The sequence below is a fragment of the Drosophila willistoni genome (assembly GCF_018902025.1).
Source record: "Drosophila willistoni isolate 14030-0811.24 chromosome 2R unlocalized genomic scaffold, UCI_dwil_1.1 Seg167, whole genome shotgun sequence".
Lineage (NCBI taxonomy): Eukaryota > Metazoa > Arthropoda > Insecta > Diptera > Drosophilidae > Drosophila > Drosophila willistoni.
Genome location: NW_025814050.1, coordinates 13,989,293 through 14,012,253, shown reverse-complemented (window position 1 = coordinate 14,012,253; position 22,961 = coordinate 13,989,293). Strand labels below are relative to the sequence as shown.

The window sequence follows — 22,961 nt, the reverse complement described above, 5'->3', positions numbered from 1 at the left end:
AAGAAATATATGTATATATATATATTTGTGTGGAATATATAGCCATGGCAAATGGCCCACAACACCCTGTAAATCCTGCAATACTTAAGAAATGCCCTCCCTTTCTCTCTTCCTCTCTCTCTCTCACTTTGACTTAAAGCCTCAAGTGGCTTGCTCTGTTTTTCTTGAACTATTTCGCAACTTTTCTCTGTCATAAAAGTTTTCTTTTTTTTTATTATACGTAATGAAAATTCCTAGACGGCGGGGCAGGACTTTGAAGTTCTCAAAGACAACAGTTGTAACAAGGAATAAAAAAGGCAATACCACAACAGAAAGAACAAATAAAAATAAGGCGAAAAAAGGCACAAAGAATGCAAATTAAATTAAGCACAAAACTTTGTAAATATGCTAAACAAAACTTTGGCTAGCAAAATGTATCCCCACACCTAAATATCGAAGGCTTGAGGTTTTATTTTACACACACACACACACACACACTTTTTAATTAAACAAGAGTGGAAGACATGATAAATTCAGGGGGTAAGCCAAAGTGTAGCTAGGATTTAATTTCTCTATAAGATGAACAGAGATTGCAACTAACGAACTAATGAAAGTCTAAAATTTCAGATAAGATGTAAAGGGAAAAAGCAAAGAGCTCTTAAAGCATAGCAAAGAAGGTGCCTAGATTGAATTTAATACTTGTTAAGTAAAATGTGTTTTAGTTTGTAAGTTTAAGTGAGTTTTGGTTCATGCAATCTAAGCAAAAAACTCTCCTAAAACAAATATCTACTTAAAAACTAATTTTCGTTCATTTACTCCCCCATAAAATGGGTGGTATCCAATGTTGATTCATTCATTTTCGGCAGTGAGTTCATTAAAGTGCAATGAACTGCTTACGTGTAAGGACTACCCAAAAACAGCAACAACAACTACGACTACCAAAAAAAGGGGGCAGTTCTTCGTTTGTGTTTCCTACCCTCTATGCTCACAATCTCTAGGTAAAATGGCACTTAATTTAATGTTAAATTTATGTAAGACTGTCCGAGGGATAATAAAAACGCCTCAACGGCCAGTTGGGCCACATACAAAGTTTTTATAACCAAATGCTAGAGAGAGATTCACACTAGTTACAGAAGGCCAGAAGGGGTCAGAGCACAGGACAGAATGGGATAGTAAGGATAGGACAGTTCCAACAGAAATGGGTTAAACGAGTTGGCCTAAAAACGCAAAGACTTTGCCGCAGTAGAAACTGTCAAGTGGCCGCAAAACGAAACAACGACAACAGCAGTGGCAACAACAATAAGCAGTTTGCATGATTTAAGGCCATAGGAAATATTTTGCAATATACTTAGGTAAGACCAACAGATAGAAAGACAAACAGACAGACAGAGAGAGGGAAATATATATACTTATCCCTAGTATGTGGAGTTTAAAAACCACTAGCATACTTCTTAACTGGGTGACTCACATACATATTTATAAAGTCAATTATGTATGTAAGTATATACTTAGGAGCTGGTGGTGGTGTGTGTGTATGAGTGTGTGGCACACCCGGAGACCCACTTGGAAAATCGATGGCAAAATGTGATTAGCAGAGAGGAGGTCTCCACCAAGAAGAGGTGTTTCCATTGCGTGTTGCTTTGACGTTGACGTCTTTGGCAAGTGGCTTCAAGGATAACAGACAAAGTAACTTAACAAATGAGTTTATTAATGAGCAAACTAAACAGTCCTTAAAACATCTGCATTTTGATGGGGATGTAAGCATACTTATACATAGGAAAAAGAAGAGAGAGAAGGAGAAAGAAAGTCATTTACTTACAAAGTGTAAAGATAATCCAGATAATGCAAATTTTAAGTAAACCTAACTTAACCTTAGCCTTAACATTTTCTCATAACATATTATTTATACATATATGGCTGGGAATTCCGAAAAAGCAGATACTTATTTATATCTTAGATATAGAAAAAGGATATAGATTTTTGAGATATTATTTATCATTTTTCGAATTGTCTAAAGTCTAGCTTTAATTTCCAATTATTAGTTTTCGATAGTTCGGAGATCCCACTTAAAGCTTTCTTTATTCTTTTTTTAACTTTTTATTTGCTTCTTAAAGTATTCAGTGAATAATTAAAAGATTGATTACTCAATTCGCCCCTTACTAAAACTATTATATATAATCAAATGTAATATAATCCAAAAATGTTAACATTTCATAGGAGACACTTTAATAAGATATGACTAAGCATTGACTTATTTTTCTTCCACTTAAATAACTTTGCTGACATCATGTCGTCGATTTCTAAATAATTTGCCTAATGCTCAATCAACATTCGCCGTACGTTAAATACTTCGTAGTGTTGCCATTGGGTGCTACTCATCATCATTAGTTATTTGGCTAATGCCTCCTGCCCTCCCCACGGAATTCGGTTCAGTAAATTATTGTCAAGGACTCGAACTTTGCGCCTAATTATTCGGCTATAGTGAAAGCGAACTGTCAATTAGAAACGGCAATTACACGAATATGTTGGCACTTTCCTTACACATTTTGCCACGCCCGTCTCCCTTTCGTCTCTCGCACTCTGTGTGACCCCTCGTCTCATTTAAATTGAACACGTGCTTTTTGGGTGAACGCATAAATTTAGCACCGACTAAATTAAAAATTACACCAACAAGCAATTTTAAATAGCGCTCAACACGAATATCGCAATGCCAAATACACTAAAACACTAAAGCCTAGAGCAGACCGCTTGTTTATGGTGGGTTTTGTGTTTGGTTTTTTCCCTGCCGCTCTTTACTCTTATGCAAATTACATTTTATGCACGAGACTCGGGCAAAAGCATCACCATCATGGGGGCGGGGGTGAGGAGAGTCGAATGGGAAAAATGGAAAAATGTGAAAATGGACGCAAAAGAGTCTTGGGGCAGACATGCATGGAATTTGTTGTGCAATTTCGGCGGTTGGAGTGCACAAAAACTAAAGCATACGCTTGGGGGCTTACTGCCTTACACTGACATCGATACCAAAAAGCCAGATACCCACATATATGTATGTATATATAGAATATTCTATTCCGAGACCAGACCCTGCTGTGGGCATTGCAATTTGGAATTGTTTCTACACCGAGACAGAGACAAACAGTCAAAGAGGGAGAGAGAGAAAGATGTTTCGCCATGAGCAATGAACGATGAAATATATACATTTCGGACATTACTCAGTTAGCTAACAGGAGCTAACAGAAACAAGGATAATGGCCAAAAAACGTTTACAAAATGCTGATGAGCTTAAAGTGAAAATTGCAAAGCATTAAGCAAAACTACATTTGTATGGTCAAACAACATATCTATATATGATATTGTAGAATAATGACATCAGATTAAGGGGCAAATGTCAGCGAGTTTCCAATTAAGGTTAATAAATTGTTGTTTGTTTTTAGTTTATGCACAAATGTAAAGTAAACTAATTTTATTCATTCGCCTTATGGTTTTGTTTTTAGTTTTAGGAATAATAGTGGATTTCTTGATTATAAATGTGTAATAATAAGATTAAGATAAAGAGATTAAGACCAGGATACTTGTAGTTCAATTGAAATAAGTGATGCACATTTAACTAGCCAATTATTAATTTTTTTTTTGCTGTTCTGAATTGAATCTATTATTTTCCTATTTGGCAATTTGAATTTCTATAGATGAACTTAGCCAACTAACTAGTTTACGGTTTCCAACTGTTTAATATTTAATTCAGCACTAGAACAATTCCTGATTTAAGAAAGTTGAATTATATATTCCTTTAACTTTAACTTTAACTTTAACTGCAACAAAATTTTTAAAAATAGTTCTCAATTCAATTTTACTAACAAAATAAAATATAAACAAAATAGATATAAACTAATCTCACCATTGAAAATTTTGTTTTTTTAAATTTTAACTACCCAATCAGTGGAAATTATTTACGAAATTGCTCATAAGGGCAAAAATTTATAATAAAGGATTCGGCAAATAGAAATTACAATTAAAAAGAACGCATTAATGTTATTAATTTCCATTTAAGATACTTCTCCAATTCATCTCTATCCCCCAGATGATTGGTTGATTAAACAACTTACACATGTTTTAAGTAACTTTAGTTAATACCCAACTTATAATTTACGTATGCCCTCGGAAGATTATTAAATATAAAATGCCTACGTCATTTGGGTATTAGTTATGGATTTGTGAAATGTGAATCTGCTCTTGACTTATTTTTGATATATGTGTGTACATTGTGAAATGATGCCCCTTTCAATTGCAGTTGCTGTAGCAACTCTGATGCGCTGGCTTTTTTTCATTCTTCCAATTGTGTTTTTTATTTTTTTTTTTGTTTCTTATGATTTTTATTTCTTTCCTATGAATGCCATAAACCTTTTCCAATTCATTCCCTTTTCGCATGGAAAAGTCCTGCTCATGACGTCTGGTTTTAAGTATTTTATGTTCGTTTTTCTTTTCTTTTCTTCCACACAATTTATGCGCAATTTTTTAGCAGAATATTTATGGTTTTCTGCCAACTGCAACTTACAGATATTTTTGGTATAGAATTTTTTCTTCTTCGGGTTTTTTTTTAAAGCTCTCCTTCATTGATTTTACCTAGAAAAGGGAACGACCCACGTGGGTCATTTGTTCTTCTGCATTATTGTGGTAGTTGTTCTTGTTGTTGCCATGTTGTGGCAATAGTTATTGATTTTCCTATACCTTACCCTCATGCATATTGAGTGTACGACAATTTATGAGCTTTATGTGTCACTTCTGATGCCACTTTCACTGGCATTTGCCACCCATAAACACACACACACACACACACATACAAAGACAATCACGCATGTTGCTCAACCCTCCGAATGGACGTCTCAGTTACAGTTAGAGCCAAGTCTTTGTTGTTGTTGTTTTTCGGCTTGTATTCTTTTCCCATCAGCCTGGGCATATCTAAACGGTAATTGCCTGCGAGGGTGTAGTTGAGTTTTATTACCCAGACAGCTGTTTTCTCATTCCTTACCAACTGAGGTCCCCTAAATCATAGCACAGTTTTCAGCGCCACATTTAAAGCTTGGCGAGCAAACAAAAAATTAGTTAATTTATTTTGCGCCATCAAATCAACTTCTAGATTTTTATCTAAAATGTGGAGTGTTTGTGTGTGTGTATATGTGTAGCGTGGTGGGTGGTGTTTGAAATTGATATTATTAAATTTTATGCCAACAGCAAAAAGAACCTCTCTCCTTCCCTTTACCAGCAGCTGTAAATGTATAAACATTTTTTTGTTGTTATTATACCATACACCCATAGGGTGAAATGGTATATTAAAGTCGCCAAAATGTATGTAACAGGCAGAAGGAAGCATCTCCGACCCCACAAAGTATATATATTCTTGATCAGGATCAACAACCGAGTCGATCTAGCCATGTCCGTCTGTCCGTCCGTCTGTCCGTCTGTCCGTCCGTCCGTCTGTCCGTCTGTCCGTATGAACACCTAGATCTCGGAGACTATAAGAGCTAGAGCCACCAAATTTTTTATGTAGACTCGTGTAGTATGTAGAGTGATCAAGTTTATTTCAAATTTTTGCCACGCCCCTTTCCGCCCCCGCAATTTAAAAAAAGCGTTTATCTCAAAAACTGTTCTAGCTAGAGACACCATATTTGGTATGTATATACGCTAAGTAAATGCACACATTTTGTATGTATAAAAATTTTGCCACGCCCTTTTGCGCCCCCGTAATTTGAAAAACTTGATTATCTCCCGTATTTTTTTACCTCATGCAATCAAATTTGGCACACTTAAATTTAATACTAATATTTATCAAAATACCAAATTTGATCAAAATCGGATAAAAAACAGTCGAGTTATGCATATAAACGTTTTTCCATAAGGCCGGAGTTGGCCGTTGGCTGGTGGGGGCGCTAGGGTGCTCGTATGATTGAGTGAGCGAGATACTAAGATATGCTTGTAAGAAGCATGTGAAAATGCTTGAAATATTTGCTTTACTGGTGTATGGTATACCAAAGTCGGCGAGACGACTTACTTACTTCATTTTTCTGTTGATTTTGGCAAACATACTTTCATACCCTGTTGAAAAAGAGTTTCTTGAGTCGTTCTAATAACTTCGAAAGGAACTCAATAGAGAAAACGGAGAAAGAACGGAAAAAATGAGTCAAAGAGATAATTGTTTACTTAAAAAAGTCTTTACGGGACTTGGATACAGAAGGAATAAAAACTTAATCTGTCCTTAATCAATCTTACTAGTCACTTTACTCTGCAAATTCTATACAATCTGACTTATAGAATTTTCAGTCATTCATGTTCTTAAATTGTCATCAATGTTGATTAGGATATGTAGCCTAAATGAAGCAAAAATCAGGAATTCTCAATTAGTGGTGAACAAATCAAGTGAAATTTTATTTAAAAGACTTTAACTTCTTTTCTAATATATAATAGGTATAGTTAAGTCGACGTTCCATTCGAAAATAGGCATTCTGCTTTGGTAATGAAATTAAATTGGGCAATCTTTTTGCACGAAATATGAATATTGTCGAGTGGAAAATAGGATTATAATTCTGTTAAACTTTGAAAATGAAATTTGAATGAAATAAATAGATTTAATCGGACAATGGCAAACAATCTATGTATATAGAAGACCTTCAAATCATTGAATTTATTTAATCAGCAGAATTTTTGCTTCTTGGCTTTAAAGTTTTTGCTATTTCGGCAAATCCCCAAATATCAAAATATAAAAAAAAATTTCAAACAAATGAAAACCTTTTTGTCCATTATTTGGCAACTAACGAATTATAATAAGCCGTTTCTTGGTCAGTTTGGTAGTTGGCTAATTACCCCAAATTATGCACAACAACAACAAAAATGGCCAAAGAGCAATATTGCGTATACGCGACGTTTGCCTCTTACTCAATTTACATATGGCATTAATTGTGGTATGGATAATTTATGCCAGTTAATTTGCAAAATGTATTTTAATTTATATCCACATTTACAATGAAAGTAGGAAAATTTAACCAAGTGGAAAATAAAATGTGGCATGATAACTCTTTAAAGTCGATAGCCAATTCGACAAAGAAATACAATGGTTCGCAAAAATACAAAAAAAAAAAGAGTGAAAAAGTGAACAATGAGACAGCGACCAAGACAAATTGCACAAAAGGCGTCCACAAAGTGTCATAGGAATTTGTAAGAGACTGCAACTTTTTAGATTGCCAAAGTGGACGCCGTCGTTTTTCCCTTTGCCAACTGACAAACGAGTAAAATTTTCAATTAAAATGACAATAGAAGGAACGATTCGTCGACGACTTGAGTGGCCAAAAAGGATTGGCCAAGTAAAAGTCTCGTCTCGTTTGGGTCTTTCTTTCTCTGTCAAAAGTCAACAATAAAATTGCATGTCTAAGCTGCTTAAGTTTTTCTTTCTTTCCTTCCATTTCCTTTGCCCTGACATTTGTTAGCATTCGTAGAATATAAGTATGCCTATAGTTATATATAGCTATCGAAACTAATTGGGCGTGTCGTTTCAGGCTACAAATAAATTATGTTATTTATTTAATGGAGGAAAGAGTTTGTCGGAAGTCGAATTTTCGCCCATCACAGGGAATGCTATATGAGCCATAAATTTAAGTAAAAGCTTCATAATGCTTCGATAATGAGCATTAAATAAACGCATATTTAAAAATTGAAAGATAAATTGAATTAATGAGAAAAATATATAAGATATTATAATTGGCTCTTCATATTTCATCTCACCAATTGGTATTACAAACAAATGAGTTTGGAAAAGATATTAAGAATATTAGTTACTCTTAATGTTTCACATTGTAGTGGAAAAGTTGGCCTAGTTGAAACTTTGTTATCTATAATATATAACTACCACTAACCTTAATAATTAGGCTATGAGTTTGACTTTTAGTCTGAGTAAAATATTAGTCGAGTGTTTTATTAATATTCTATAATTACATGACCAGCATGGAAAAAGAAAAAGACCTATTTTGAATGTGGTTTTCCCTTTCAAAATTTATTAATAGTGAAAATATTTTGGATCGGCTAGGAGTTTCATTGTCCAGGAAAAGGATTTTAGTCTAATAACTTCTGTTCAGGTCAATCATTTAGTTAATTTCACCATTTTGTTTCATTTCGTTTCATTTCAGCATACGGAATAGTCGCGGTTCATTGGATAGCATTGGAACCGCCGCAAACGGCAGCTCAGCGGCCAGTCAGGCCAGCTCCAGCGGCGGCTCCAGCTCCACCACCAATAATACCAACTCTGCCAACAACAACAACAATAGCATCAACAACAATATCAACGGCAATATCAAAATGGATGGTGGCAGTCCACATCATCGTCCTGGTTCACGAAATGGACGCGATAATTGGTCCAAAATGCCAGAGCCTCTCAATGGCCACAAGGTGGATAAGTCCGAGAAGTCTTCACCATCGCGTCGCAGCATGGGCGGTGGTAGTGGCAGCTCATCCAAACAGGGTTCACCCTCATCCTCATCCCGCACCAAAGGCGTTCCACCGAGTTTTGGTTATGTGAAGCGTGCAAATGGTAGCATAACTTCAACGGCCGAGCAACAGAATATTGCCATGCTGATGGCTAGTGCTGGAGCAAGTGGGAGCATGGGTGTGGTCAGTGCAGCGGGAATGGTCAATGGCATGCCATGTGGGCGGACAGCCCATGTATCGGCAGTGCCTAGGACAGCTGGCGCTGGTGGACGCAAAGTCACCGGCGGCACTCAAACTCTGCCCAATGACATGAACAGTAAGTTTTGATTGCGATGCCAGCAATTTATCGACTATGGCAAATTAAATTTTTCGTTTTTCCTTTTACAGAAATGCCACCAAATACACAACATCGCAGTTTCTCGCTAACAGGACCAACGGCCACCCAACTGAGTCAATCCATACGGGAGAGACTGGCCACTGGTTCGCATAGTTTGCCCAAACAGGGCACCGACATGCATGTCTTTCAGCATAGGTAAGTGAACGAGAGAGCTTTGGTAAAATATTGTGCTTTTAGAGCCTTTTGTGTAAATTTTAATTGATTTAAATCTTTGTTTGAGCCTTTGTTTTGCATAAAACAGGAAATCTAATTAAAAGTAGGTAAAAGAGGCAACTATAGACCTACCTACCTGGGGTAAATGTTGACTTTGAGTGTCAGTTCATGTCAAATATTGAATTCTGGTCTCAAAGCCAATGTTGGTAAATGTCAAAGATGAAGTTTCTCTAATGAGTTTGCAGAAATAATCAACGATTTCCGTCAAACGTTTTTACAGCTTATTCATATTGGGAATTTCATATGTTTTACTTTTTCTCAACTCTCCTTAGAATGTCTAATCGACCTGGCACACGTCACGATGGCTCACTCTCGGATACACAGACCTATGCAGAAGTTAAACCCGAATATAGCTCATACGCCATGTGGTTGAAGCACAGCAATACTGCTGGTAGTCGACTTTCTGATGGTGATACCATTGATCAAATGCAAATCGGATCACCAGCCATGACAAGACATGGTCATAAAATACTGCATAATCGTTCCGGGGGAGGTCCTGGCCCAGGACAAATGCCCATGTCGGGCAATGAATCGCCCTATGTGCAGAGTCCACGCATGAATCGCAGTAATAGCATAAGGTAAGCATATGCATATTTACTTTACCAGCATGTTTAAATCCTTATCTATATGTCACACTTTCTCTATGGAAAATTTGTTTACCTGAACTCTCTTTAATTCTCCTTTATTTGTCACTTTGTTTAACATCCACACAAAATGAAAAAAAAGCTACTTGAAAGAAAGGACATATCCAAGGTGACCCAAGAAAAGAACAAAACTTAGTCTAAGATCGAATCAAAAACATTTCATTTGCTTCTCTTTAAGTTTCGCTGTCATTGTCATCTCAGAGCACTCGGCAAACAATCAGCTTCAGTTTTAGCATTTTGCCACTTTTCCGCCCCGTAATTTGCATTTTACACACTCGTACACACACATACATACACGTTGTTGCATATTTAGCAGCATTTGCCTTTAGAAACAAGCAAAGTGCTGGCTGAAGTCACTTTGCATGGCTTGTCGCAGACAACGTTTGACATTCGACGCTCTGTGTGTTACATTATGCTCACTCTTAGAGACACTTGAAGTGAGGAAAAATGAAAGATACAAAAATGGTATTTCTAAACTGTAAAATGGGAGGCATAATAAGCAGATACTCATTCAACTGAAAGCAATTTGTATTTACATAGACGTAATATTTTAATATCAGCATTAAATTTTTTGGAATAGATCAAAAAGTTAAGCTATTTTTATACCATACACCCATAGGGTGAAATGGTATATTAAAGTCGCCAAAATGTATGTAACAGGCAGAAGGAAGCATCTCCGACCCCACAAAGTATATATATTCTTGATCAGGATCAAAAACCGAGTCGATCTAGCCATGTCCGTCTGTCCGTCCGTCCGTCCGTCCGTCCGTATGAACACCTAGATCTCGGAGACTAGGTATGTAAGCTAGCTTAATAGACGCGCAGATATTGACTATTTAAAAATTTTGCCACGCCCATTTTCGCCCCCGAAAATTAAACAAAACTGATTTTCTCGAAAACTAACAAAGCTAAAGTCACCAAATTTAGTATGTATATTGGCTTAGTATGCGCGCAGAATACATATATTTTAATATGTTGCCACGCCCACTTCCGCCTCCATAATTTAGAAAAAACCGATTGGCTCTTGCGATTTTTTGACCATCGCGATCAAATTTGACAGACTAATAAATCTTATCTATTTCTATCAAACTACCAAATTTGATTAAAATCGGACTAGAAACATACAAAATATACGTATGAACGTATTTTGCTACGCGATCCATAAGGGCAGAATTGGCCGTTGGCTAGTGGCGGCGCTAGAGTGCTCGTGTGTTTCTAGAGTGAGCGAGATAGCATATGGTATGAGGCATGTTAAAACAATTTAATAGACATACATTTGGTTTTCGAAATTTTAAATATTTGTTTCACCTGGTGTATGGTATACCCAAGTCGGCGAGACGACTTACTTCATTTATTCAGTACTCAATCTGTAGCTTGTAAAACATTATTTCAATTGATTACTTTAAGTGTTTATATAAGTAGAATCGATATTATTGATTAAAATACATTTAACATTAATCAATTAATTGAAGTTTTGTCCAAACATTAATCGATTAACGAAATCAAAAAGCCCACATACGTTAGGTACAAACCAAGAAATCGATCAATAAGACATTATTCTAATCAACTTCACTAAGTTTTGCTTTAAATTTGTAAATAGTCATTAAAAAACGTTTTATTTAAATCGATTAATTAACATTTAATAGCTTAATGGTTTAAATGCATATCGATAAGGATAAAGATTACCCCAAGGAATACCAGAAACTAAAGTGTTAATGTGTAAAAACTGCTTTTCTTCACCCAAAAAGTCATTTTTCTTTGTGTTTTGCGTTTATTTTGCTTTTTTTTTTGCACGTCTGCACGCCTTTAAGTATGCAAAGAATTTACTATAGTTTTCGTCTTCGCCAAAGTCACCTTGTCGCCTGTTGTTGTTGTTGTTACAGTTGGGCCATATGTTTACTTATCCTCCGTACCCTCTTGGGTCTCGTGCATATTTTAAAGTTTCACTTAAAACCCGTTTAACTCATGAGGGACTTGCCCGACATCGACACGCCCAAATTGTTAAAGAGAGAAAACTTGTTTCCCCACCTGCAAAAAAAAACAAAAAAAAATGTTAAGAGGGAGGGCTGGGGAAAAAAAAACAGCAAACGAAAAAGGCGAACACGAAATGGCAAATGGAAAACAAACCCCCTGCTGTCGTTCTGCCCTCCATAGTGTTCTCTTACCCCGGGCAAATAACAATGTTGTGGGTGGCCAGATTATTATTTGACATGTCAATAGGTTTGTGAACCTTTGACTCGGCCTTTCACTGGAAATGAAGTTTTGCTCGGCATGCCGAGTCAGCAAATTTTTTGTTGTTTGCTTCTTTTTTTCCACCATTTCTTTTGCCTCTCCAACTCTCTGTTGACTGTCAAGTGCTTCATTAAAATTTGGTTCTGCAAATGGTACGAAATCTGTGAAAGGACATGCGATGGTACGACATTCGAAAACAATGTGGAAAAACAAGCATCTGCTTTAATATTTGTTGTTTGATCTCTAATTAAGTATATTGCAGACACAAATTGAATGGGAAAATTTCATTATTGATTGTAATTATTCTGTTACATGAATGAGTAAAGATTGATGAGAATTACCCAAATCATTCCCAAGAATGACTTTCAAATGAATGCGAAAATTCTTTGGCACGGTGTAAACTGAAATTGTCTTCTTATGTGGCTTCGTTTGTGTGTGTGTGTGTGTGAACAAGTAAATTGCATCAGTTTGGCAACACTTTTCACTTCTACACACTCCGACATTGTCGTCTGAAACTAATATGCTTTCTCCGTTTGCCATTCTATACTCTTGCTTTCTATGCTTCTATGCATCAATTATGCAAAAGGAAGTGTGAGAAAACAGACTAGACTCACCAAGAAAACCAACCAGTTTTGGTGGCTTGTTATCAAATTTTGCACAAACATACAGCTACTCACCCACAATCACAGAAACCACACACACACACAACACACAAACAAGTTTGGGTGGCAAAACACCCAGAAGCTTAAAGCAAACGTCCTGAAGCATGAAACAGAAAGAGGAAAAACTCTCATCACCACAAAATGCAAACAAGGAAACAACCCACTAACACACACACACACACCCACACATAAGACTACACATGACGTATACGTAATATTAGATTTGCATGGCAAATGTCATTAATTTCTCGTAGTTATCAGAGCACAGCAAAGTCAGTGAATGGACACAACGGATTGTCGTCATAGGGTACTCGACTAAACTGATGATGGCTTTTCTACTTTATGGATGAAAATCTCTGCATTTTACGACAATTTGTCCACCCACCCCCTCGTATTGTATGCCGACGCATGTCAAATTGGCAACAAAATTAAACGGAAATGTGTGAAAAGCCTGAAAGTACATATATACTTACCATATGCAAAATTCGTGTTCGTTGGCTATGCGTGGAGATTGGCCTAATAAAGTACAAAACCGCAGGCGGAAATTTGCAAGTGTCTGGACATTTAACACCCCTCTTATCAACACCATAACAAAGCTAAAGTGGTTGTTGTTTTTAGTGGGAAGGAGGATTGGGTGGTAGACTGTGAATTTCAGTAGAACTATGCTCAATGTATAATTATAAATTTATAGAACAGAATACATTGTGCAATATAATGAATAATTCCACAAAAATTTATTAATTGTTTTGGGTGAGTTAAATATTCTTTCCAGTGATGTTATGTAGGGGGTAAAATTAGTTTTGGGGGGTGAAATTAGCTCTGGGGCGTCTATGATAACGAAAATTTAGCAAATTTTACCATTCAGAAGCGAAATTTACCTCCTTTCTATCCGCAGAGATTTGCCACTGGTGTTTTCTTATTATAAACTATGCATAGAACCAAATCTGGTTAAACTCCTTTCTTTCATTGAAATTATAGGTAACCCTCTGGTTTATCCGAAAGCGTATAGATGGTCTAAAGTCTTAAGGGTTCTAAGCGTTTCATATAACCGACAAATGTTCTATGTAACTTTTTGTAAATTTCACCAAAAATTCAAGTTTCCTTCACAAACTATCCCCACTTCTGGATTTCTAGTAGACAAGACTAAAATATACTTAATGGATCGATTTTAAATTCTTAAATACATAATGGGTTAACAAAAAATAATTAGAGTCAATTAAAATGTTGCTGCTGATGATTTTCTACTGAAAAGAATTGTCATTTTTTCTAGGGAATGCTTTTTGTTAAAATGCTTCATTTGCATGTAAAAATCCATCGCTTTAATTTCATTTCACTAAACTTCCGAATCATCACGACAATTACAACCAGTATTTAGACATTAATAAGTATTATTTTCCCATATCTAACCAATAGATCCACAAAATCCGAGAAAATGTATCCCTCAATGTTGAGTCGTGGTGGAGATGTGGAAATCGAGCCATATTATTGTCTGCCTGTGGGCACAAATGGAGTGCTCAGTGCTCAAATGGCTGCTGCCGTGGCTGCCCAGGCTGCTCAGGCTCAAGCTCAGGGTTCTGGCGTGGCCTGGAGTCAACCCACTTCACCTACACCCATCAATCGTGGCCCCTTTTCATCTGCCGCAGCTGCAGCATCATCGACCCTCTCACCCACTCATGTAGCAACCACAAATGCAGCGATGGCTGCCGTTGCTGCAGCAGCAGGAGCATCATTGGGAGGCAGCAGTCTGACTGGCGGCCACCGTCTCACATATCCCAAGAAGAATGATGAAGGTAAGTTTGTGCTTTCTGCCACTATTGTTCATTGAGTTCGTATATAGATAAATTTTGATGAATAAACTTCTTCTCGACAGTCCATGGCAGTGCTGCCTCTTTGCTGTCTGGTGGCAGCTCCCTCTATGGTTCCGCCGAGGAACGTCAGGCACATGAGATACGTCGATTGAAACGCGAACTGCAGGATGCACGGGATCAGGTGCTCAGTCTGAGCAGTCAGCTGTCAACTAATGTAAGTAGACCAGAATAAAAAGTTTTAGTTTAAGAAAAAACGTGAATTATGGGAATATCTTGGAATGTCTTCTCGCATGAGTAAACTGTGAAGGCATTGCCATTTGAAAGGGCATGAAAAAAGCGTGTAAACTCGTCCTAATGTTATTTGTAAGGTGTTGAAATGAATAAAAGGAGAGATGATGGAAGTTGTTAGCCTTGATGTAGCCTTTATGGTTAAATAATCTGATGGAAATATTAGTTGTTGATTTTCTAATAAAAATGTTATTCTTTTGGAAAAAGAAGAAATATCCTTTATGAAAAGATAAGAAAGTTCACCTCGAAATACCATTTATATTTATTTAAAAACTCTTTGATTCTAAATGATGAAGCTTAAAGTTAAAAATCCTTAAATGTGAAAAAGGAAAAGGTATATTTATGAGTTTATCAAAAACTCAAAATTAATTAAGACTAAATTTAATGATGTCTCAAAGTTGCCCAAAAATGACTATCATCTTCATTTTTGGGCAATGAAGAAAAACATTCTAGTAATTTTTTTTCATAACATAGTCTTCAAGAGGAGAACTGCAGCTAAGTTGCCCTTGCCATATTAATTCAAGTGAGTGTATATTTGTGTGCTTACCAATTTATTTCGCTTCTTTACTCCTGAAAGGCTGCAACTGTTTCAGCATTTTCATTGCCTACTTATTGGGTGTGGCTGAGAAATGTTTTGTGTGTGGCAGTTGCTTCAAATGTCACATGTTGCCACGTCGACTGTGTGGCAGCAAATAATATTTGTACAAAATTGCCGCAGCATCTCTTGAGCCAGTTCACTCCCTTATCAACGATCCACTGTATACCTTATCTAACTGTCAGCGCCTTTCAAAAAAAAAAAAACACAAAAAAGTGAGCCCAAGACAAGAATGAGGAAAGAAAATTTATGTGCTTCGTTTATCAGCAAAAGTCGAGTCAACTTTTTTTTTTTGCTTTCCTTTAACTTTTTTTTTTTATGTCATATGCGAGACATTTTTGTCGTCAACAAAAGTCACGCAAAAGTCTGAGAACTGAGTAAAACTTCCGTGGCAGACACAAAACGAAGAAAATGAACAAGAAGTACATACTCGAAAAATGAAATATATAAGAGTTTTGCCTACTTACAGGCTAGCAAGTTTATTTCATTTACGCCAAACAAAAAGTTTAAATTGGCATTCCGTTGGTAGTACAGACCCAACATGTACATACGAGCATAGTATACAGTATTTTATGATTGTCGAAGACTATAAAGTGTTTTATGGCGCTCACCCACACCTTTCACCAGTCAGTCAGTCGTGGGCAGGAGGGAGGGGGAGGAGCAAATTTATTGAGGCCGTGGCAGACAGAGGCAGACAGCATAAATCTCAGTTAGCAGGTGTGAGAAAGTTTTCGGACCTCTGTCTGGACTGGTCTCAAGGTCAAGGCACACTCACTGAGACAGAGACGTATGTACGTGCAAATTGCCTTCAATCATTTGATGGATGTCGCTGTGGCAGCTGATGGATAAATATCTTTAATTTGATGGCAAACTTTTACCAATTTCCTGTGAGAGACACAAGAAAAGAAAACTATTTATATTTCCAGCTTACTTAGGTCCAGTTGAGCGTGAAAAATGTCAAGAGTACCTCTATTCGGGACCAAATCGGGGGCTGCCATAAAAGTGCAAGCAATGCTGCCACACAAATCCAGTCGTCTATACTTAATTGAACTTGCATTTGAAGTTATGTCTTTCTTCTGTTGTTAGCAGATTGTTCTTGCCTTTTTTTTTTCTCTTGTACTGCATTGATATTGGTAACATGAAGTGTGGTCTTTCTATAAGTGTGTGTGTGTTTCTGGTCTGAATCTGGTCTGGTCTGGCAGCTGGATATCTAGTCAACTGATTTACTATAGATGGCTCTGAAAGAATGTAGGCAGATTGTTGAGAAAAAATGGGTCGTCTCGTAAGCTGTTAAAGTTTCAACAACATGATTTATTACACATTGTGTGGGTTGTCCACGAAAAGACCAAAGAAAAGTGTGAAAATATATATCGAAATGAGGTGAACTACATAATTGAAATGATCTGCAAATCAAACTGAGTCATCAAATTGCAACTAGATAAATTTCTTAACTTGACACGTTTCCAAACTTTCGTTTAACACAAATTTAAAATGAAAAGGTGTAAATGAGTTCCAAAGCCAAAACGAAGGCTTTTCTTTTACTCTTTAACACTTTGTTTACTTTTAGCTTAAAAGTATTAAAGTATTATAAATTTACCTAGTTCACGAACTAATTATATTTTTCTTTAGCTTTTCTTTTAAAATTATTGGTTTATATTATTGGATCGGATTGTCTCATGAAACTTTACAAGCTAGTTTTTAATTGATCAATTTTTATTAAACATATTCAATATTAAACAAAGGATTCTCAAAGTAGAGCTACGCCAAAGTCACTTAAATTTCATTGACTAAATGTCTTAAAAACTTCTTTTAAAAATTCAATTTAGTTAATCAACCAGAGGTAAAATCCAATAATTAATTGAACAAAAAAATTTACTCAATTTTAACGCCAATCTCTCATTCTGTTGAACCATCGCTTTGTCAAGAGAACAAAAAAAAAAATTTTCCAAACCCAGACAAACATTCCACGAGCCACCCAGCCATAGGGCGCTCTCCTCAGTACGACAAATGCATTGTCAGTCACTTTATACCCAGCATCTTCCACTCTTTTTCTCTCTTTTTATCTGCTTTTCCACAACCACAAAGTGAAATTGCATGATGCCTGTCAATAAAAATGGAAAAGGAGAAAAAAATAAGCTATGGCAAATAATGTGCGGCAAAACTGCTGACAGACAGATATCAACATTTATGCTTTTATTACTCATAGGAAAAATTAATTAAGCTCACACAAAGACATAGAAATATAGATAGATAAATGGAAAGACAGGAAACCTTGAAAGAAAGAGCGAAAGGAAGGGAAAGCCAAGACAAAGTAAAAACAAAAACAACGTCAAAGTCAATAGACAATTAAAAACTTTTTAAATTCAAAGAAAAACTGGGTGTGTCTCAACATATTATGAGATTTTTCTTCTGCAAAGCAAAAGAAATTAAAAGGAAAAGTCAAAAAGAAAATAATCATCCAGAAAAGTAGCTAAAACTATAGTTAAGATCGTAGTTAGTTGAACAAAACTTTAAATTGTGCAATATTTGAAGTTGGAAAAAAGTTTTCACACATCTGCCACACCAATTTGCAATGGTCGCGGCTTTAATTGAATTCAATGATCAGAAAGAAAAACAGAATAATAACGTGTTGAGAAAAATTCGTTATCGATTCATATTAAAATTTATCTATGGCAATCAATGAATATTGAATTTACAACTATTGAATACGTAAGCATTTAGCTCTCTTTTGGGTTGTGGCCTAGCCTTCTTAATAAAAATTCTAAGTATCAAAAATATATAAGAAAAGTTGAAAAATTAGTTCGAAATTGATGTCATATATTTGAGGGCCTAAAACTATAAGTTTTAATAGATCTAAAACTGATCTAGATTAAAACTACGCAAGTTTTTTATATTAAAGCATTTTTAGCCGGAACTCATATCTCTTAAAAATGTTCACATAAGTTTAGCTTAACTCAGCAGTTTATACGATTCAATCCTTACAAATTTTGCAGTTGTCTCTCTTTTCTCGCCCCGTTTATTTTTGTTCGCCTTATCAGAGTTAAGCTTTATGGTAGTTCATAATAACAGAGATGGATGAGAGGGGGGGAAGGGGATAAAGAGAATATCAGGAATAAAATCCCAGAGGCGAAAAGCAGCTTATAAAACTTCCAACCTACATCAACTTTAAACAGCTTTTTAGCTCAGAGGAGAGTTCAGTTCATGCCACACTTCTACCCAAGAGAAGGAGCAGCAGCAGCAGGAGGAGCAGACGTCAGGGGCAGCGGCAATTGAGCAATCTTATCACTGACCATAAATATTAAACCACAACAGCAGCAATAACAAAAAACAAAACTACACCAAGTATACACACACAATCACACACACTCGCATAGCTCAGAAATATACTCAAGTCTTGAGCCATGCCAAGCGCCCATTTATCACGCACTCCAAAATTGACCCAAGTGACCGAAGAGACAGACGCACACACACACACAACACACAAAACACAGAAACTCATGCATGCCAATGTAATAACATTAAAAGCGTGATAGAGTCCCCCCCTTACTAACCCCTCCACTACTTTAACCTCCTATCCTTCTACCCCGTCCAATCCAATTCCTCATTTATTCCTAGAGATAAGACAAAGCGATCGCCTCAAGCGCCAAAATACACGCGCCAAATTCAAATCGCAGAGCAAAAGGCAGATGACTCTATCTCAAATGGATGAAGGGATATCAAGAGAAGGAGGAAGAGGAGGAGGGATTGTACAAGATGTAGGGTATACAAAAAATACATACTCACGACAGACCCAAAAAATGAACAGAATGGCATATTTTCTTGTTTTAATTGATTTTCCAAACTGTAGGCAATATTGAAATTGTCCACTTGAAATTGATTTCTCTGCTTAATGTTGGGGATATTTTCTATATACTTGTATGACAAGTTAAGGTCATGTCTTCGTTTTTAATCCACTTAACTAGTAATAAAGAAGAAACTAACTAAACTATATAATAAACCTTGCAAAGTGAGCAATTTTCCCATTTTTGATTGTCTTAAATCTAGAGCATAAATTTCAGGTAACTTATAGTTGAGTCGAATTATGTATTCTCTTTAGGGGAAATGCTTTATTCTAGAGGAGATTTGGTTACGACTTAAATATATCTCTTTAATTTAATCTACGAATAATACAAATCTCTTCAATTTAATCTACGAATAATACTTCAAAAAAGATCCCAGTCTTAGGATTTTTACAAAGTTTACAATTTTTAAAAACTTTGTGGCAAAGTTTTGTTCAAAACAAATATGCCCCATTTTTTTGTTAAAAGTACAAAACTAAATAAAACTTAAGTGGACACACTTGAATGTTTGTTTGAAATTTAGCTCTAAGATTAGAACTGAAAAGGGGTATTATTAAAACTAATTGAAAACTATATATAAATTTCCTTCTTCTTTCTTTTTCTAGGTAAGTGTCTTGAAGTCTTTTATTTGATACATGAAATATTTAAAGTTGGGTATGTACAATAGATAAATCAGTTTGCGACGGATGTGTTTAATCTGCAATTAGTTAGTCTTAAACAAATTCCGAAAAATCTTTCTGCTACAAAAATTTAAGGAACTTAAGAATTATTTTCCATTTCCCTTAAACTCGTACACAATCATTTATCTTTCCATCTCCCCTTTTGGCATTTGGTTAAGTCGTTTTATCCCAGAAATCAATTGGTTGGCTGCCATTTTACTAATAACCCATATTGTTTATACGGAAAATCACTTAACTTATGCCAAGAATCGCGTATCCACCCCACATATTTTGCTTCTGTCAGCGCTAAAGTTAAACTCCATTTCTTGGTCAAGTCACAGAAAAAGCCAATAACCCCCAAACTTTTTTTTCTCGATATTTTCGAGACAATCAATCATTTTTTTTTCTTTCGTTTTCTCGTTTTTGGTTCAGCAGACTCGTTAAATGAACCCCATACAAAAAGTCTCTTTTTTACAACTTTATTATGGAGCAATCCTTGTCGCGATTTTGGAGGCCATTGCCGTTGTTCGGTTGCTCGGCGCCCCAAAGTCTTCTGCCATAAACCGACTGCAAGCGTCTGTTTACCCCTCCTGTCCAACGGACGACTAACTACAAAACACAAATTTGCAATTTTTTTCACTCTGTTTTTGTCGTCGTAGTCGTCGTCGTAGTCATAGTCCTGGCCACACAGGAAGCTGTGTCTGTAATTTTTTTTCTGCTGAATAGTTTTGCAAACATCTAAATAAAATATCCGTCGATGGCGTAGACAACGTAACGTCGACGTCGACGTCAACGACGTTCAGACGTTGCCGCCAATTTGGCGCCTGACTTTGCTCTGTTGGGCTCAACGAAAGGATGCTCCTTCGCTATTCGGCCATAGGGAATTTCTGAGTGCGCTGCAAATGATTTTGATGTCACAGTCTATCAAAAAAGATTACTACTATCAGCGGTGGAAAAAATAACTCTTCCTTGAGTATCAAGAAAAAGAAAACAAAATGCTTAAACTCAAAATATCGTCTTATCTATTTTTGTTTAGAATTTATAATTTTAATTTTACAAACTTTTTAAGATAACAACAAATTTCTATTCAGAAGGTTTAATTTAAATTTCAAAATCAATAATACTTTTCTATTAACATCACATGATCTCAGTTGACAATTTCAGATCAAACTATAGTTAATATATTTTATGCAACTTATAAACATATATGTTGGAAACAAAGACTTAATGCCAGACTGATTTTTAATTAAAATTAGTTTCATTTAAAAGATTTTTTGCCAAGATAGGAATTTAAGGATATTTAAATGTGGTATTGAATCTAAAATTAGTGATAACACGATACCCTTATAAACAGCTGTTTCCCATTTCCACTAAACTATGTAATTATAGTGCACGGAATATTTCACACGGTTCATTTAGTTATTGAATTATTTAACACAATATCCTATCAAATGGTTCACCCTTATAAACACATTAAATTAGTAGGTACGCACATGTGTGTGTGTGTGCGTGTGTGAGTGTGTGTAGGGTATTCGAATTATGTGTTTCACCCTCCACTCAGTTCAGCTCAATTTTCGAGCTCCTCCCCCCTTTTAGAGCACCCACTTTTTGTTTTTGCTCTTTCTGATTCTGTTATTTGTTTTGTCGCCGTTGCCGTCGTCGTCGTCGGCGTCGTCGGCGCCACCAAATGGGCGTCTCAGTTGACGTCGCAGCGGGCAGCCATTTGACTGGTTTGCCTGCCAAAAGGATTTTTGTTTCGTGGCTTTGGAGTATGTCATATTCAGTTCCGCATTTGACGTCGTAAGGCACGCACTCCAATAGTAATTCTAGCATTTTGTTTTTGCAACATGTTGCTGACAGATGATCTCTAGCAACATGTTGCACAGTGGTGAAGTTGATCAGAATTGTTAACTTCTCAATTGTGGTTGAATAGAGCCACTCACGCTCTCGATCGCGCTCTCTGTCTCGCTTCGCTCACTGATCTTGCTCAATGTTTTGTAGCAACATTTTTTAGTTTCATTTCAACTTTACTTCGAGCAACATCGTCGCCGTGTCGTTGTCCGGCCTTTTCGCTGTGTGTGCTTGTATGTACGAATGTATCTGTATCTGCGAGATACTAACATGCAGTACGCAAAGTCAGAGTATCTCTGAACGTGATCGCACTTCGTTTTGTTGTTATTATTTATTTAACTGATTACTAAAGTGTCTCTGTATGTGTGTCTATGTGTTGCCAAGTGTTGCGTGCTAAAGCACTAAGCAACAAAAAAAGCCAAAGGAAATAAAAAAAGGTTCATTGAGCATAAATTTGGTGTCTTAAAATCTATAAATAAATTCAAAGCTCTGAAACGTGTTTGTGACGTGCAAAAAAAAATAAAACTAAACTTAAATGAAATCAAATTTTCATATGCAAAAAAAAAAAAGAAAAAAAGCAAACCGGTCATCAAAAGTTCTCAAATACTCCTGCTGACACACAAAGATAACAAACACAAAAAAAATAAATAAAGTTTACACAAAAAAAAAGATAAAAATAATGATGATAAGCGGATAAATAAACAAACATGTTGCGGAAGCTGGACTACATAATTTAACTTCTCTTCTTTGTTCATTGCTAGGTGTATTCACTCCAATTTAACGTCAACTTGAATAAAAATGAAAACGAAATGTTTAAAATGTAATTAACAAACTCGGCACAAAATTTTTGTCATATCAACAACAGGAAAAAGTTTATATTAATCTAAAGAGAAGCAGCATTGGGAAAAAAGAGTGCAACAATGGCAAATGGTTTAATGGAGCATGTCGAAATGAGTTGGGCAAATTGTTCAGTTCAATTTCGTACACATGTGATGAAACTTAAAAGGGGTGCATCTCATATAGATAAGTTTCGAGACATGGGCGTAGTTAGCTAAAGGGGGGAAACGATATTGCGAATGCTTAGATTAGATAGTACGGAATTAAAGACTCTGTAAGATAGAAGTCAGATAATAAAGAAATGTATTTAACGACAATATGAAACTTTCGACATTTAAAATATCCAAAAAAAAACATGAAAAATAAATTCTTCAAAAATTGTATTGCTACAAATTGAAGTTGTCTAGCATAAAGACTTGTATTTAGAAGGTTTGTGTTGTCATATTGTCAAAGAAACCAAACTATTTCAAAACGAATGCATCAAATAA

The 22,961-nt window shown here is 35.9% G+C and overlaps 1 protein-coding gene across 6 annotated transcripts in view; it reads left to right on the top strand.

Annotated features, from left to right (window-relative positions):
• The window catches only part of LOC6642508 (protein sickie), a 215,571-nt gene that overhangs the window by 162,322 nt on the left and 30,288 nt on the right, over positions 1-22,961 (top strand). For 3 of the 6 annotated variants that reach the window (XM_047010629.1, XM_023175877.2, XM_047010630.1), the window contains 6 exons: positions 8,151-8,764; positions 8,836-8,980; positions 9,331-9,636; positions 9,785-9,811; positions 14,010-14,386; positions 14,467-14,618. In XM_047010629.1, coding sequence (XP_046866585.1) covers positions 8,151-8,764; positions 8,836-8,980; positions 9,331-9,636; positions 9,785-9,811; positions 14,010-14,386; positions 14,467-14,618 — 1,621 coding nt within the window. The remainder of the gene's footprint in view (positions 1-8,150; positions 8,765-8,835; positions 8,981-9,330; positions 9,637-9,784; positions 9,812-14,009; positions 14,387-14,466; positions 14,619-22,961) is intronic. The other 3 variants (XM_023175880.2, XM_023175879.2, XM_023175881.2) reach the window with 1 other exon arrangement.